The following is a 13,035-nucleotide window of genomic DNA, read 5'->3' as shown; positions in this document are numbered from 1 at the left end:
TTGGTGTCTGCGTTTATCCAGGATGATCTGAAAGTAACAAGCATTAGATGAAAGCTCTCCCTAGACTTACCCCGAGGAAACCTTTAAAGGCCACGTTACCGCTAATTGGCTGAGCCTATTTCTCAGAGGACGATTACCACAGTAGGAGAAAAAATTCTGACGTAAAACAGCAAGCTGTCAAAAGAGCCACTTTTCTGATGATTGTGTGCTCAATTGCAAAGATTACTACACATACTGACACGCTTGATTCATCAGAGCCTATTGTGAGCAGCTGCCGAGGGGGTAGGTGTGTCCAAAAAAAGACATAATGCGTTAATCACGAGAAACTAAAGGTGCGTGGCGATGTAAGTATTATAGTATTGCTTCGACAAACACACACACACACACACACACACACACACACACACACACACACACACACACACACACACACACACACACACACACACACACAAAAATCATTAAAACATTGGCAATTCTCTTTATACTAGAGCCCAACTAATTTTTACGGCCCATACCGATAACAATAGTTAATAATTAAGAATCTGATACATCAAGTTGTATATTTTTTTCTTTCAAACACAAACAGATTTCTCTACCATTTGTTACATGAGTCCTTATTGGACTGGATTATTTATTTACACTCTGCCTGACTCTGATTGGCTCAGCTAGTCCGCAGGTGTGTTAATGACCTAAATACTTTGCAGGCTGCCCTCTGGTGGATAAACTATGCAAGCTCAACATTCAAAACATGGATAAAGTGCATTTCCCCCTTCTAAACTTGAAATTTTAAAGTTTTATTTATTAGCAATTATAAATGTTTATACTAATAGATTGGCAAATAGCTAATATTGACTGACATATCAGCCTAACTAAGTGTCTACAAGAAAGTATGCATCTTCTAAAGTTCAACAAGCAAACATATTCAGTGAAGACTGTACTAAGTACACTTGTGAAGCTTTGGGAATTCCTGTCAAATTACTTCTCGGAGAAAGGTCTCTATGAAGAGTAGGAATAATTACTGTGACAAAAACCTAAACTCATGGAGAGTGTGCTACACCGTTTCTTTAAAAAAAGACCATAACATTTGATTAAAAGGGAATAAAATCAATGAACAAATTAATTTTTGGCGTTCCACTACAATATATTTTATGCTTTTGCATACACCACTCCATATTCTTTCTGCCACTCATATGTGACAAAACAGGTCAAGTCACTGGTGACGTATTGAATACCTCTGTGTGAGTGGTCATACATTTCCCATGGTATTGTGCTTTCATGCATGCATGTAAGCATGGCTCCAGTCTTTCTCCCAAGCCAGAGCCCAGAGCAGAACAGAGTACAATGATGATTAATCCAGTATGTGTGCGGTTAATAGAGTGTAGGAGCCAATCGGTAGTAGGACCAGAGACAATAGCAGGAAGTAACCACGTGAAGGGGGGCTGCCGGTCACCATGACCCTATGGATATTGTTCTGTTGCCTACCAAGATTTGAAGGATGGAGGGGAGGAGTGAAGGACACCATGAGGAGGGTGGAGGGCAGAGCATAAGGGTAGTGGTCATAAGTAGGAAAAGGCAAACTGGAGGAAGCAAAGCGAGAAGAGGTAACAGATAGTAAAAATGCCATGAAGGAGACAGGTTTAAGGTTAGCTTAAAACTACAGGAAAGAACAGCAAATGAGTGCGTACGACCTGCACGTCTCAGACAAATTGACAGCTGACACACAGACTACCAAAGAAACCCACCCCGCCCCCAGTGTCATTCTATAACCGGAGTCCTGCTCTGCAGCACGTACACTTCCACACTGAGGGGCCAACCAGTCTGTAATATCTCAGCTCCAGATTCCTGCTTTGTTCTCCGTTTGGACGGCTTTGTTCACAGACCAGAGACCGGATGTCTTCTCAGTGACTAGCTGCACTCTCCTTTTCTCCCGGGTTGCACCCAAGTGCTCTCCTCATTATCTGGTGCCCTTTATTTTTATTTTATTGTTTCTTTCTTTGAGAAGCAAAATACTTTCTTTTTTCTTTTCTTTTTTTACTGAACCAAACACAAAAAAAACCTTAATATTAAAACATGACACCACATATTTATCATGTGAACCCACTGCTGTACAGTACAATACAGTACAGTATATACTCATTGGATATTCTACTTGCTAGTATCAGGTTGAACCGCTTTTGCCTTCAGAACTTAATTCTTCATGGCACAGGTTCAACAAGGTTCCTCAGAGATGCTGGTAAATATCCGGTTGTTAAGTCTGACGTCACTAGCCGTGTCTGGGCCTAAACTCCGCTGCAGGTCCATATATCAAACGATCACTATGGCATTACTGAGAGTTGAAAAAACTGTCTAAAGTCTTTCATCTTTAATAAAATGATCAGCGTTCTGCTCTACCAGGTGTAACAATTGAGTTTAACATCCAGGCATCCATGAAAACGGAATTTATGACATTTAACGGAGTTAGAAGTTAGCAGGAAGTTAGCTCGCTAGCTTCTATCTAAATACAATATAGCATGTCCTGACTGCGGGGTTTTGGAAACAAATTAAAATGTACAGCTCTGTTATCACTTCCAACATAAATGAAGACAGAAAACTAAACAGCAGTGACGTTTGTAGGGTTACTGAAGTTTGGCTAGCTGGTATATAATGATGTGCTACGTGACCGCCAGCGACACAGCTATGTTAGCATAATATAAACAAGCTAACTTTTTTTGCACTCGATAAAAGTTAACGTGAGTGTTCTCGGTGGTCAGGAACAAATGTAATCGCATGGCAGGATGCTGTAAAAGGACCAAACTTCAGCCAGGAGAACAACTGAGATAATCCATCCACAATACGAGGTTAGTCATTCACAGTGTTGGGGAGTAACGGAATACATGTACCGCCGTTACGTATTTAAAATACAAAATATGAGTAACTGTATTCCGTTACAGTTACCGTTTAAAAAGGTGGTATGTAGAATACAGTTACTTTGTTGAAATAAATGGATTACACGGCGGTACTTCCCTCTTTTATATTGTGGCGGGTCAGGCCTGTTTGGGTTTTGTTTGACAGCTACGTCTGTTGTTCCAGGCGGCACTGTTACAGTTGCCATGGTTACAGGGTGACGCTCTCTCTCTGCGTGTTTCCTGGGTGAGAGAGGCCTTTTTGTTGTTGTTGTGCTAAGCTAATAGGCAGAATGCTACAGGTATAGCTCTAAAGAATGTAGCCTCATGAGCAGTGTAGTCCGTGCTGCAGGGAGAATGGACTGCCATACCCGTTATGTGTCTGTGAGCGCGAGGAGGGAGAAAAAGGAAAAGTACGAGCTGTCAGGAGCAAAAACGGGAGCTGGAAGTATGTAAATATATTAATAACCACTGCAGCCAAGAAGAGTGCCAGACGAGCCCAGTTGTAAGTAAGCTATTAAGACTCGACTGTACACCGTGTTTGTGTTTTCCTCCAAAAACAATAAGTTCCGTTGGAGCAGCCTTTCAACGCCTCTCTCTGTCTCTCGCTAGCAAAGTTGACCCAGACAACAAAGTAAAGCTAGTTTTCAGCTACGAGCCCGACACAGAACCCAACGTATTAGCCAGAGGTCCTTTACTATGGTTGGGAGCCGCGGACCTTCAGTAACAGTAATAAATCACAGCAATAGTACATTCATGTAGTTGTAAACAGCATGATAATATATTAAGTAATCCAAAGTATTCAGAATACGTTACTCTCATTGAGTAACGTAACGGAATACGTTACAGAATACTTTTTGGGGCATGTATTCTGTATTCTGTAATGAAATACATTTTAAAAGTAACCTTCCCAACACTGGTCATTCATATACTGCTGCATGGGCTGGGCTGCAGTTACATCCTAAGGTATTAAAAACTGAGCTTAAATAAATGATTAGCGGTAATAAAAGCCGAGGGAGGTCAACAGTGATCACTGACTGTTTTAGGAGCTTTTTGAGATTAAATAGAAGAAAATACAAAACATTAAACATGTTAACACAAAAGCCATATTAAACGCAGACTACTTTAGGCCCGGAAGTAGGATTCATCACATCATCACTTAACGACCGGATAGACATGAGGCCTTTTAAGTAGTGTGAACTCCTCAACATGGTCAAGAAACCAGTTTGAGTATCTGAGCTTTGTGACATGATGCATTAAACTGGTGGAAGCGGCCATCAGAAGATGGGCACACAGTGGTCATAAAGACGTGGACACGTTCAGTAATAATACTCGGCCAGTTTGTGTCATTAAAACAGTGCTCAAGTGGTACAAGGGAAAAAAGCATTGCCCAAACAATTACATTGCCACCACCAGCCTTAACGGTTGATATGAGGGAATATGGATCCATTTATTGTCCAATTTTGGTGAGCCTGTGTGAACTGTAGCCTCAGTTTCTGTTCTTAGCTGACAAGAGTCCCCTCCAGGGTGATCTTCTACTGCTGTTGCCCATTTGCTTCAAGGTTTGACATTTTGTGCATTCAGCAATGCTCTTCTGCATGTCTTGATTTTAACAAGTGTTTATTTGAGTTACTGTTGCCTTCCTATCAGGCCGACAAAGTCTGGCCATTCTCCTCAGACCTCTGACATTAACAAGGCATTTTTGCCTAGAGAACTGCTGGTCACTGGATATTTTCTCTTTGTCAGACTATTCTCTGTAAACACTAGAGATGGTTGCGTGGGAAAATCCCAGCAAATCAGCAATTTTGAAAAACTCAGACCAGCCCCTCTGGGACCAACTAACACACCATGTTCAGACTTACTTAAATAACTTGTCTTCCCTGTTCTGAGGCTCGGTTTAAACTTCAGCAGGACCTCTCAATTGTGTCTACATGCCTAAATGCACTGAGTTGCTGCCATGTAATTGGTTGATTAAATGTTTGTATTAACAAACAGTTGAACAACTATACATACAAAAATAGACATGTCCTGAGAAAATGTTTAAACTTTGTCAAAGGAATACTTTTACACTTTGCTTTCTTACACACAATTAAATATGGAACAACAGAGAATAAAAGTCACAAGACAACACAGTACGACAAGTGCACAAATTCTATATTAGGGTATGGAAAGTGGCTTGCATTCTTTCAAATGGCCAGTAGGGGGGCTAGCCGTGTGGTTGCAAGAATAAGTCAGAATGGTTAGCATTAAATGGGAAAATGACCCTACTGATCACTTGACTGGTGACCTCAGGAAACACTTTGTTGATGAGTTTATGGTCTCAGTTGCTGGTTTCGAGCCTTATACGGCATCTTCAATTGGTAAACATGGTACTCATTAGAAGCAATAAGGATGAAAAAGGAAGGTATACTTTAGGGCAAACAATTAAATGATAGTCCATGACACGGTGGCCACATCCATGTTTTGTCTATACCTGTTTTATTTTAACTGTCTCTGTCTTATTTATTTGCTTTTGTGTGAAGGAATTTGTACGTGAGGGCGATTACAAGTATTCTTTGTATACAGCCTTTCATGTTTCCCAGCATCCATTGGATACGTGGCATGAATCAAATACTTGCTCCCTGACCCCTGGATGCTTCTGTCGTTACAACCTAAAATTGCACGTGAAGGCAGGTCATTGTGACTGCAGGATGACATTCCACAGAGGCCAGTGGAGGTGGAGCAGAACCTTAAAGCAAAGGGAGGAAGCCCTTTCTCACTGGGTTGCTCACACGCCCTCGCACAAATGAGAGCTTTTCCACGTCCGAGGGCTATTTGTAAGCGCATTGTGGCTCCTGGAAAAAGGGGAAGTGAATGTTGGAAGGAAGTGTGGATTGCAGACGGGGACTTTGGATGATGTAGTCCTGCCGTGCAGTAGCTGGAAGTGATGACTCTGGAAAAGTCCAGTACATTATGAGTGGAAAAATACCTGATGATTTCTTTCTATCTATTTATCCTTCCATCTGTGGAGGCTGTTAATATACAATAGGGCAGTTTAGCAGCAAAGGGTTCACATGATAAATATATAGGAGTAATCGGATCGGAATGTGGGAACCAAAGTTGTGATACATATTTATATTTTCGCCTTTAATCTTGATGCAATTCTACTGCCTCTTAATTAAAACTGATATATCTTTGCTAATTTTACCATCTAAGAAGTTGAGAGGAGTAATGTTTCTATGGCACAACTATCAAGAGCTGACAAATAATAAGGAGCAATGTCTACTCACAGCTTTTTCTTAAGTGCCTGTTAAGCCAAAATAGTTATGAATCAGTGGTTTAATTGTTTCTTCCACAAAGGAGGTGGAACCTTGTGTGTGCTGCATGTGAGAAAAAAACAACTTCAGACAATGTTTAGACCTGATTCTCATGACATTGTCCAGTTTTTGTATGTGAGAACGGCTTTGGTAGAGTGTGGGCAAAGGAAGAACCCAATATTGCATTACCCTAGTCCAGTTTTCTCTTGTTTTGGGGATTTGGTTGAAGATGCCCTCTAAAAGTGTGCTTCCAAATCACAATATTTGATATTATATATAAAGACACACTGATCAACCGACGAGGGACAGGAATCAGATACTTTTCAGCATCCTCGCTTGGTGACTGGCTGGGCAGCATCACGAATGTCAGATTACGAGCCCATTCTTTTCATGCATGCGCATAGTAGCACAGGAAAATAGTCAGTTGGACATTAGCAAACACACAACACTGTGATCAACAACACTGTGATCGGTGTGGTTGTGATCTGTTAGCGAGTTCTTACTGAGGAAGACACAAAATTGGCCAAACTAAATTGGCAGGGTTTGAAAAATGGCGGGTTTGATTCTAGTGTAGGAGTCGCTCTCATGGCTCATGCAGTGATGTCACTCGGTGCCCTTCTGTCTGTTGACATCACATTTTTGGCATGACTCAACTGGCTTTGAACCCCACCCAAGTAGGTACTGAAAAAGTACCTGGTAGCCCATACTACTGCCAAACGGAAAACCAAGTCAAGTCGAGCAAAACTGAGTAAGTAAAAGTAGAAAAGAAGCTTATATCAGGTAAAGATTGTACAGGAAGTATGAAGTTCAAATGATTTTATTATGAGAATAAAATTTTGCTTTGAAGAAAACCCTTTAAATGTATATGCTGCCAATTATAGTTTTTAGAATGAAAATCCGAATTGTCAGAAATTGGTTTGTCAGCAGGCTGCAAGGCCATGGGTGCAAAAATGTTTATGTTGGAAAAAATACAGAATTTCATAGTTTGTAGGTGTATAACGGCACAAATTCAAACCATTCAAAGACAAAAGAATTAAATAAAAATCCCCTGATGACTAAATATTACGTAAAGGAGAATGGGCATCTAATACAGATGTTTTTTTAGAGTTTCATTATTTGTGAGCATGTCAAGGCATAAGCGTAAATGCTTTTTTCCTCAGAAGGTGAACAAGATACCCCATGAGGATGTCTCATGTCTGCCAGTTTATTGTGATCAGGAAGACTTGTCTGCAACAACATGCACGTGCTCATCAGGGAGGTTTCCAGTGGAAAAGTACTGTACAACCGGAATAACTACTAGTCTATGGGATATTCAGCTGTCCATGTCTACAACCAAGGATCACTGCTTAAGTGCAGCAAGTTACCAGCAGAAAAGAGAGATCCCTGTAAACATAAATACAGAGCCAGGATGCTGAGAATATATATTTATTTAATAGAGATTCATGACAATAAAAGCGATGACAATACTGAAGAAACAAGACTCCCTTTCTATTAGTAACAAAACCATGCGCAGTGGGGTATGCAGTTTGTAATTTAATGTAATAATACTGGTTATCAGTTAACTACGAAAATTCTAGTCATCTAACGAGCCACAAAAAGATGTACATACTTTCAAACACAAACCCCTGTGCTTATCATTCCACCCAAGGTTTACATTGATTTTGTTTTATTTTATACTGTGGTCTCTTGTGGAAGACTTACGTACCCTTCCTGTTATCTTGAGGGCTATTCAAGACCAAAAAGAGTGTCAGTGAATGGCCTTGTTAGTATGAGAAACAACTGGGCATCAGTGGCCTTGCTTTATAGCTGCATGACCCCACAGGGCATGGTTTTGTGATCAGCTTGCCAGGGCTCGATATTCACACAATCGGAACGTGAAAGAGCAACTGGGAGAAGATGAGAATTGCCAGAAACAGCTGAGAAATGTCAGGGAAAACAAAACAGAAAATGTGGCACTCAATTCCCAGCTCTGCGTCTCTGATCCCGATTGCAGCACAGAAACGCTGATGACCCCATCTATCTTTTGGCCCTTACTGAATGAACGGAAACGACAATCTTGGCTCAGAAATGATACAGCGAGGAAGCCATCTCGATCGCTCACCTAGATCCATCTTAGCCCAAGCTGCGTGAGCGGCGCAGCTCAGCTCAAAGGCCAAGAGGGGAAGGAAAGAGGAAGACACTGTAGCTTAAACACCATGAAGGACGGAGGATATTTTGGCTCAGAAAGCAGGGGAGGAAGAGAGGAGGGTGACAGGGGTGACCTAATGTGAACTCTCGTCACCTCAATGAATCACAAATCATGTTGGAAAACACAATGCTCAATACCTTGTACAGAGAAGCATTCCAGCTGTAAAATTACTTTTATTCTGTTGATGCGAGACACGTCACGTTCAGAAACACGGCTGTTGCCCTTTAGACTGCAAGTAATGCAAGTAAGAGGCACTTAGATCCCATTTAGAGAAGATGCTAAACCTCCTCAATAGTTCAGGAACTCAGAATTTTAGAAAAAGTTGCCTTTCTCAAGTTTTTTCATAGTTTTTTCATACTTGAATTTTAATATGTTTAAGAGATTTCAGTCTAATTTAAGAAAGATGCAGATTTTGCCCTGTTAAGAGTTTATAATGATATCTTTTTATCTGCTGATTTTGGCTCTTCTGGACTTTGCTGCATTTAGACAATGATCTAAACGAAATATTTTTAAACTGGATTTCCTTATTTGATGGCACCTTTAGATTCCAAACTGCTCGCCATTCCTAACTTCCATTAACTGCGGCATCCGTCAAGGATCCGTTTTAGGTCCTTTTTTACTTAAATTGTACACACTACCTCTCTTGCTCTATTGTTGATAGATACAAAATTCACTATCACTGTTATGCAGGCAAAAAAAACAAACACTTCAACAAAATGACTTCACTTTACTTAGATTATTTGATTTGGCATCCCAAGTTCCACAAACATCCAGATAAGATACTTATCTTCCAAACTGCAGTTGAAAATCATGGTGTTTTTATGGAGAGTTATTTGACTTTTATCGATCAAATCAAGGATGCTGTTAGACGAAGCTTTTACCAACTGAGAACCATCAAGTTAAAGCCAGTTTTGCAGCTAAAGGATTTCAGCTGGACTGCTGCAACTTTACCTCAAACCACTCTCTCTCTCTCAGTTGCAGATGATTTAAAATGCAGCTGATCAATGCTTAACCAGTACAATGAAAATAGCACATCACTATCTGTGATATTTCAAATAGATTTTAAAATTTTACTATTTGTTTTTAAAGTCCACAATATATCTGTAATATATTGAAGAAGTTCTTTTAAAAAATCTTTTATCTCCGCATTTTTCCTCTGTGTCACGGAGGTTCTGGCAATTTCTTAAATCAGCTCTAGAGGACGCTCTTTTTGTGCTCTATTATATGCTTTATTACAGCTCACTGTAAATGTTTTCTATTGTATTCTATTGGCTCTTTTGAACACTCATAGATTTTATTTATGTTTTCATTCTTTTCATTCTTGTTTTTCAAATTATTGGGTTCTTGGTGATCTGGAAAACACTCTGGGTCAATATGTCTGTGAAGGTTCTCAGCCATCCAGGTCATCGTAGTCTAAGGAGCTTGGAAAGAAAAGTGTCTGGACTTCTTTAAGTTGCTTGAAGACTCTGGGTCAACTTGTGTTGTTCTTTGTACACTGACCTGACAGTATAGTTTGTACAACATTTGCCTTTTTGTCTTATTACAAAGCGGGAAAACACTGCATGGGGACTTCAACTAAACTAAAGAATGCACGTACACAGAAATACTGAGGCATACATTTGTGTATTTTGTGGACTGAAGTCACTATTAATAGATTTGCATTTTCAGACTATATAAATGAGAAAGTATTATAACTTCTATCACGATACAAGTATTGTTTTGAGACACACTTGGAGAGAATGTGAACCTACTCATTAAGTTTTGCACGAGTGCTGTTAGAGATAATCAGACGCTGACTAAAACAGCGTCTGCCTCAGAAACCAACAACCCACATCTCTTCTGTGTGAATCATTTGGGCATCTACGCATATATGTTATGCAAACATTTGCCCACTAGAGGGAGATATAACATCATTATTCACAGTTACAGCTCACTCCTGCCTCTGACCAGCGGGTGTCACTAAAGTTTTTATTTTTAATCAACAAGTCTCAGAAAGTACATATAACACAGACTCATCTTGCACTCTTATGTTCCATTTTTTTTTCTTTTTAAAAAAAGAAATTAACAACACAAATTGCTCTTTTAGTACAAGAAAGATCATTCCTGTAATTATGTTTAATATTCTAGTAATTAATCAAAAACCAGACTCCAGCACTCTTGACTCTGAACTCCATTTGGTGCACATTATTCCTTCACCTAACCACCAGGGGTCACTCTCTAACAGCAAATCACACAGTATTGCTAAAGCTTCTTAAAGTTGTGACCTGTGAATGGCTTTCTCACACCTGTTCACTGCAGTACTAAACTGGGATGGCTTAGTTTCACACAAGAAAAAAATCAGTGACTTACCGAGCGAAGATGTGGTAGGAACCTTTCTATGTCGTTCATGTCTATACCGTCATCTTCTTCAACCTTGTTTTTGATTATCCTGTAAGAGAGGAACGGGTGAGATCAGGAGGTTGTATGATGCTATAAATTAAGGTGGTATAGAGCAATCAAAGCTGTTCTGAGTTCCACCAGTGAGACAAAATAACTGAACATAAATAAATGTATAGTTTACCCTTCTCTGTCAATGTGTGGCAGGTGCTTTGGCGTTCCTCTGAAGTGTTTTCTGTGAAAATGGCTAAAGTCCAGCTTCTCTGGCTGCACGTCCCAGCCTGCACCTCTACAAGGAGGAGACAAAGTAACAGTTAGAGTCATGGAGAGTCTCTGCATAAGTGCGTATGATTACTTGCATGAAAACTGCTACAAAGTTGCAAAAACCTATTTTAAAAATGATGTGGGACATTTTCTTTTTAACCAAATCCCTTAGAAATGATTTATTTGCCTTTTTATTTTGAAGATATAGAGAGACATTGTGATATTTATTTATTTCTTGTTACATCACCATTCTTTAAAGTTATCCTTCAAATTATTTTTGGCTTTTCAAAAGGCCTTAATTATACTTAGGTTTTCACTAAATCCAGATAAAACTTCACAAGCTTCTACTTACAAAAGCAACTGGTGTTCAAGAACCAGTTCCCTTGGGGGGGGGGGGGACGTGAGATTTTATATAATGAATGGCTTGCTTTTCTTAATATTTCAGGTTGTCATTGATTAACGTAATGTATGTAATTTCTTAATGCCTGGTGTGTGAATGCAGATATATAAACATGTGAATTGTTTATGCATCTATATCTCTGGCTCTATATGTGTATAAAATGATCTACACATTTCTGCATGTTTTATACTGTATAATTTATAATCTACTTGCAGGGTACCATTGCTAATGAGACCCTTAGTATATTATATATTGTATATCAGATGATATAATAAGAAAAACTATGTTTCCATATTTGACACACACACACACACACACACACACACACACACACACACACACACACACACACACACACACACAGAGCTTTTGTCAAGAATGCATACTTGAATGAATCAGTGTGTTTTAGTAAAACATTTAACCCTGTAACACGTCTCCACCTGCGTGAGGAAAAAACTGCTTACATCATCCCACCGTGCCGGCTGCATCACTCGCTGCATGCTCCGTTGTGCCAGCGTGGCCGGAAGTCGCTGCTGTGCAGATGTTACCATGGCAACCAGTCCTGCCTCCACTTTTAACTGATTTATGTTTTGCTCATTTCCTTTCTCTAACGTTTTGACTTTCGCCCCTCTGCTCTTAAGTCTCACGTCTAGCTCTCGTTTGAAAAACCTCTTGGACATACAGAAGCTGATTCACGCAGAGACGTCATTTATAAAGAGTAACAGGATTTAGAGCACTGGGGCTAAACAGTCGAGCCTCCGGTAGCTCAGATGTAGTTTAAATGTGGGGTTTTTTCTCCCTCATGATTAAGGTTGTCAGTGTGAAGAGATACTTAGTTTGGAACGACAGCTGAACAGATTTGCTAAAGGTCAAGCTGAATGTTGAAACTACAGTCTTGGACTACAAAGATAAAACAGGTTAAAAACAGGACACTAATGGAGCTCAAATGCTAAACTGCAACCGCTGACCACAAGTGGAGAGGAAATTTTAAAGAAGTGAAAAGAGTAACCAAACAAAATTACAAAATGTACCAAAGAGAGGAACAAACAATTGCTACGAGACTGTGCTGTCTACTGTCTGTCACATGACCATCCAAAAGCTATATCCAGCAGACAGGTGTGTGAAACAGAAAGGTACCTACCCATGTGAGTCCATTGTGTTAGCAGCCCATATGTCTGTCCCCAGGATGTCAAAGGATCCCTCTCTGTTGCCATTCTAGATAACACACAAGGGAAAAGAAGAAATAATGTTTTCAGCATGACTACAAAATACTTCTCACCAATCCCATGTCCACATTACTCAACTTGTATGTAACATTTCACAAGCATCCTCCAAATCATTTGCTCCTCCAAAGGTATTCTAGAAAGACTTCATTTGTAGCCTAGACTTTTCTGTGACTTAACTCCATAACCAACCATAACCAGAAGCAAAATACTCAACAAGCAAGGCCTTGTGTAGAGAATGAGCAGCTTCCTGCTTTACATTCCCTCATTGTTAGCAGTGTTTAGAGGCTAAGATTCTGAAGCATTCTGCTGTTGAAACTGAGACCCAGTTGACTACTGTTATATCCCTAACAAAAGGGAAATTGTTTCTCTCAGGATTTTGAGCAGCTAATGTGGCTAACAT

General features: G+C 39.9%; 1 protein-coding gene across 3 annotated transcripts in view; it reads right to left on the bottom strand.

The window, feature by feature from the left end:
- The window catches only part of ctif (CBP80/20-dependent translation initiation factor), a 60,943-nt gene that overhangs the window by 31,188 nt on the left and 16,720 nt on the right, over positions 1-13,035 (bottom strand). For all 3 annotated transcript variants that reach the window (XM_006789040.2, XM_006789043.2, XM_006789042.2), the window contains exons 5-7: positions 12,551-12,624; positions 10,930-11,034; positions 10,719-10,797 (exon numbers count right to left, since the gene is read on the bottom strand). In XM_006789040.2, the coding sequence (XP_006789103.1) occupies positions 10,719-10,797; positions 10,930-11,034; positions 12,551-12,624 (258 nt within the window). The remainder of the gene's footprint in view (positions 1-10,718; positions 10,798-10,929; positions 11,035-12,550; positions 12,625-13,035) is intronic.

Source organism: Neolamprologus brichardi, chromosome 7 (assembly GCF_056152115.1).
Source record: "Neolamprologus brichardi isolate AB-2024 chromosome 7, ASM5615211v1, whole genome shotgun sequence".
In the NCBI taxonomy this organism is placed as follows: Eukaryota; Metazoa; Chordata; class Actinopteri; order Cichliformes; family Cichlidae; genus Neolamprologus; species Neolamprologus brichardi.
Note: the sequence above shows the minus strand (reverse complement) of the source record. Positions and strands in the feature narration are given on the sequence as shown.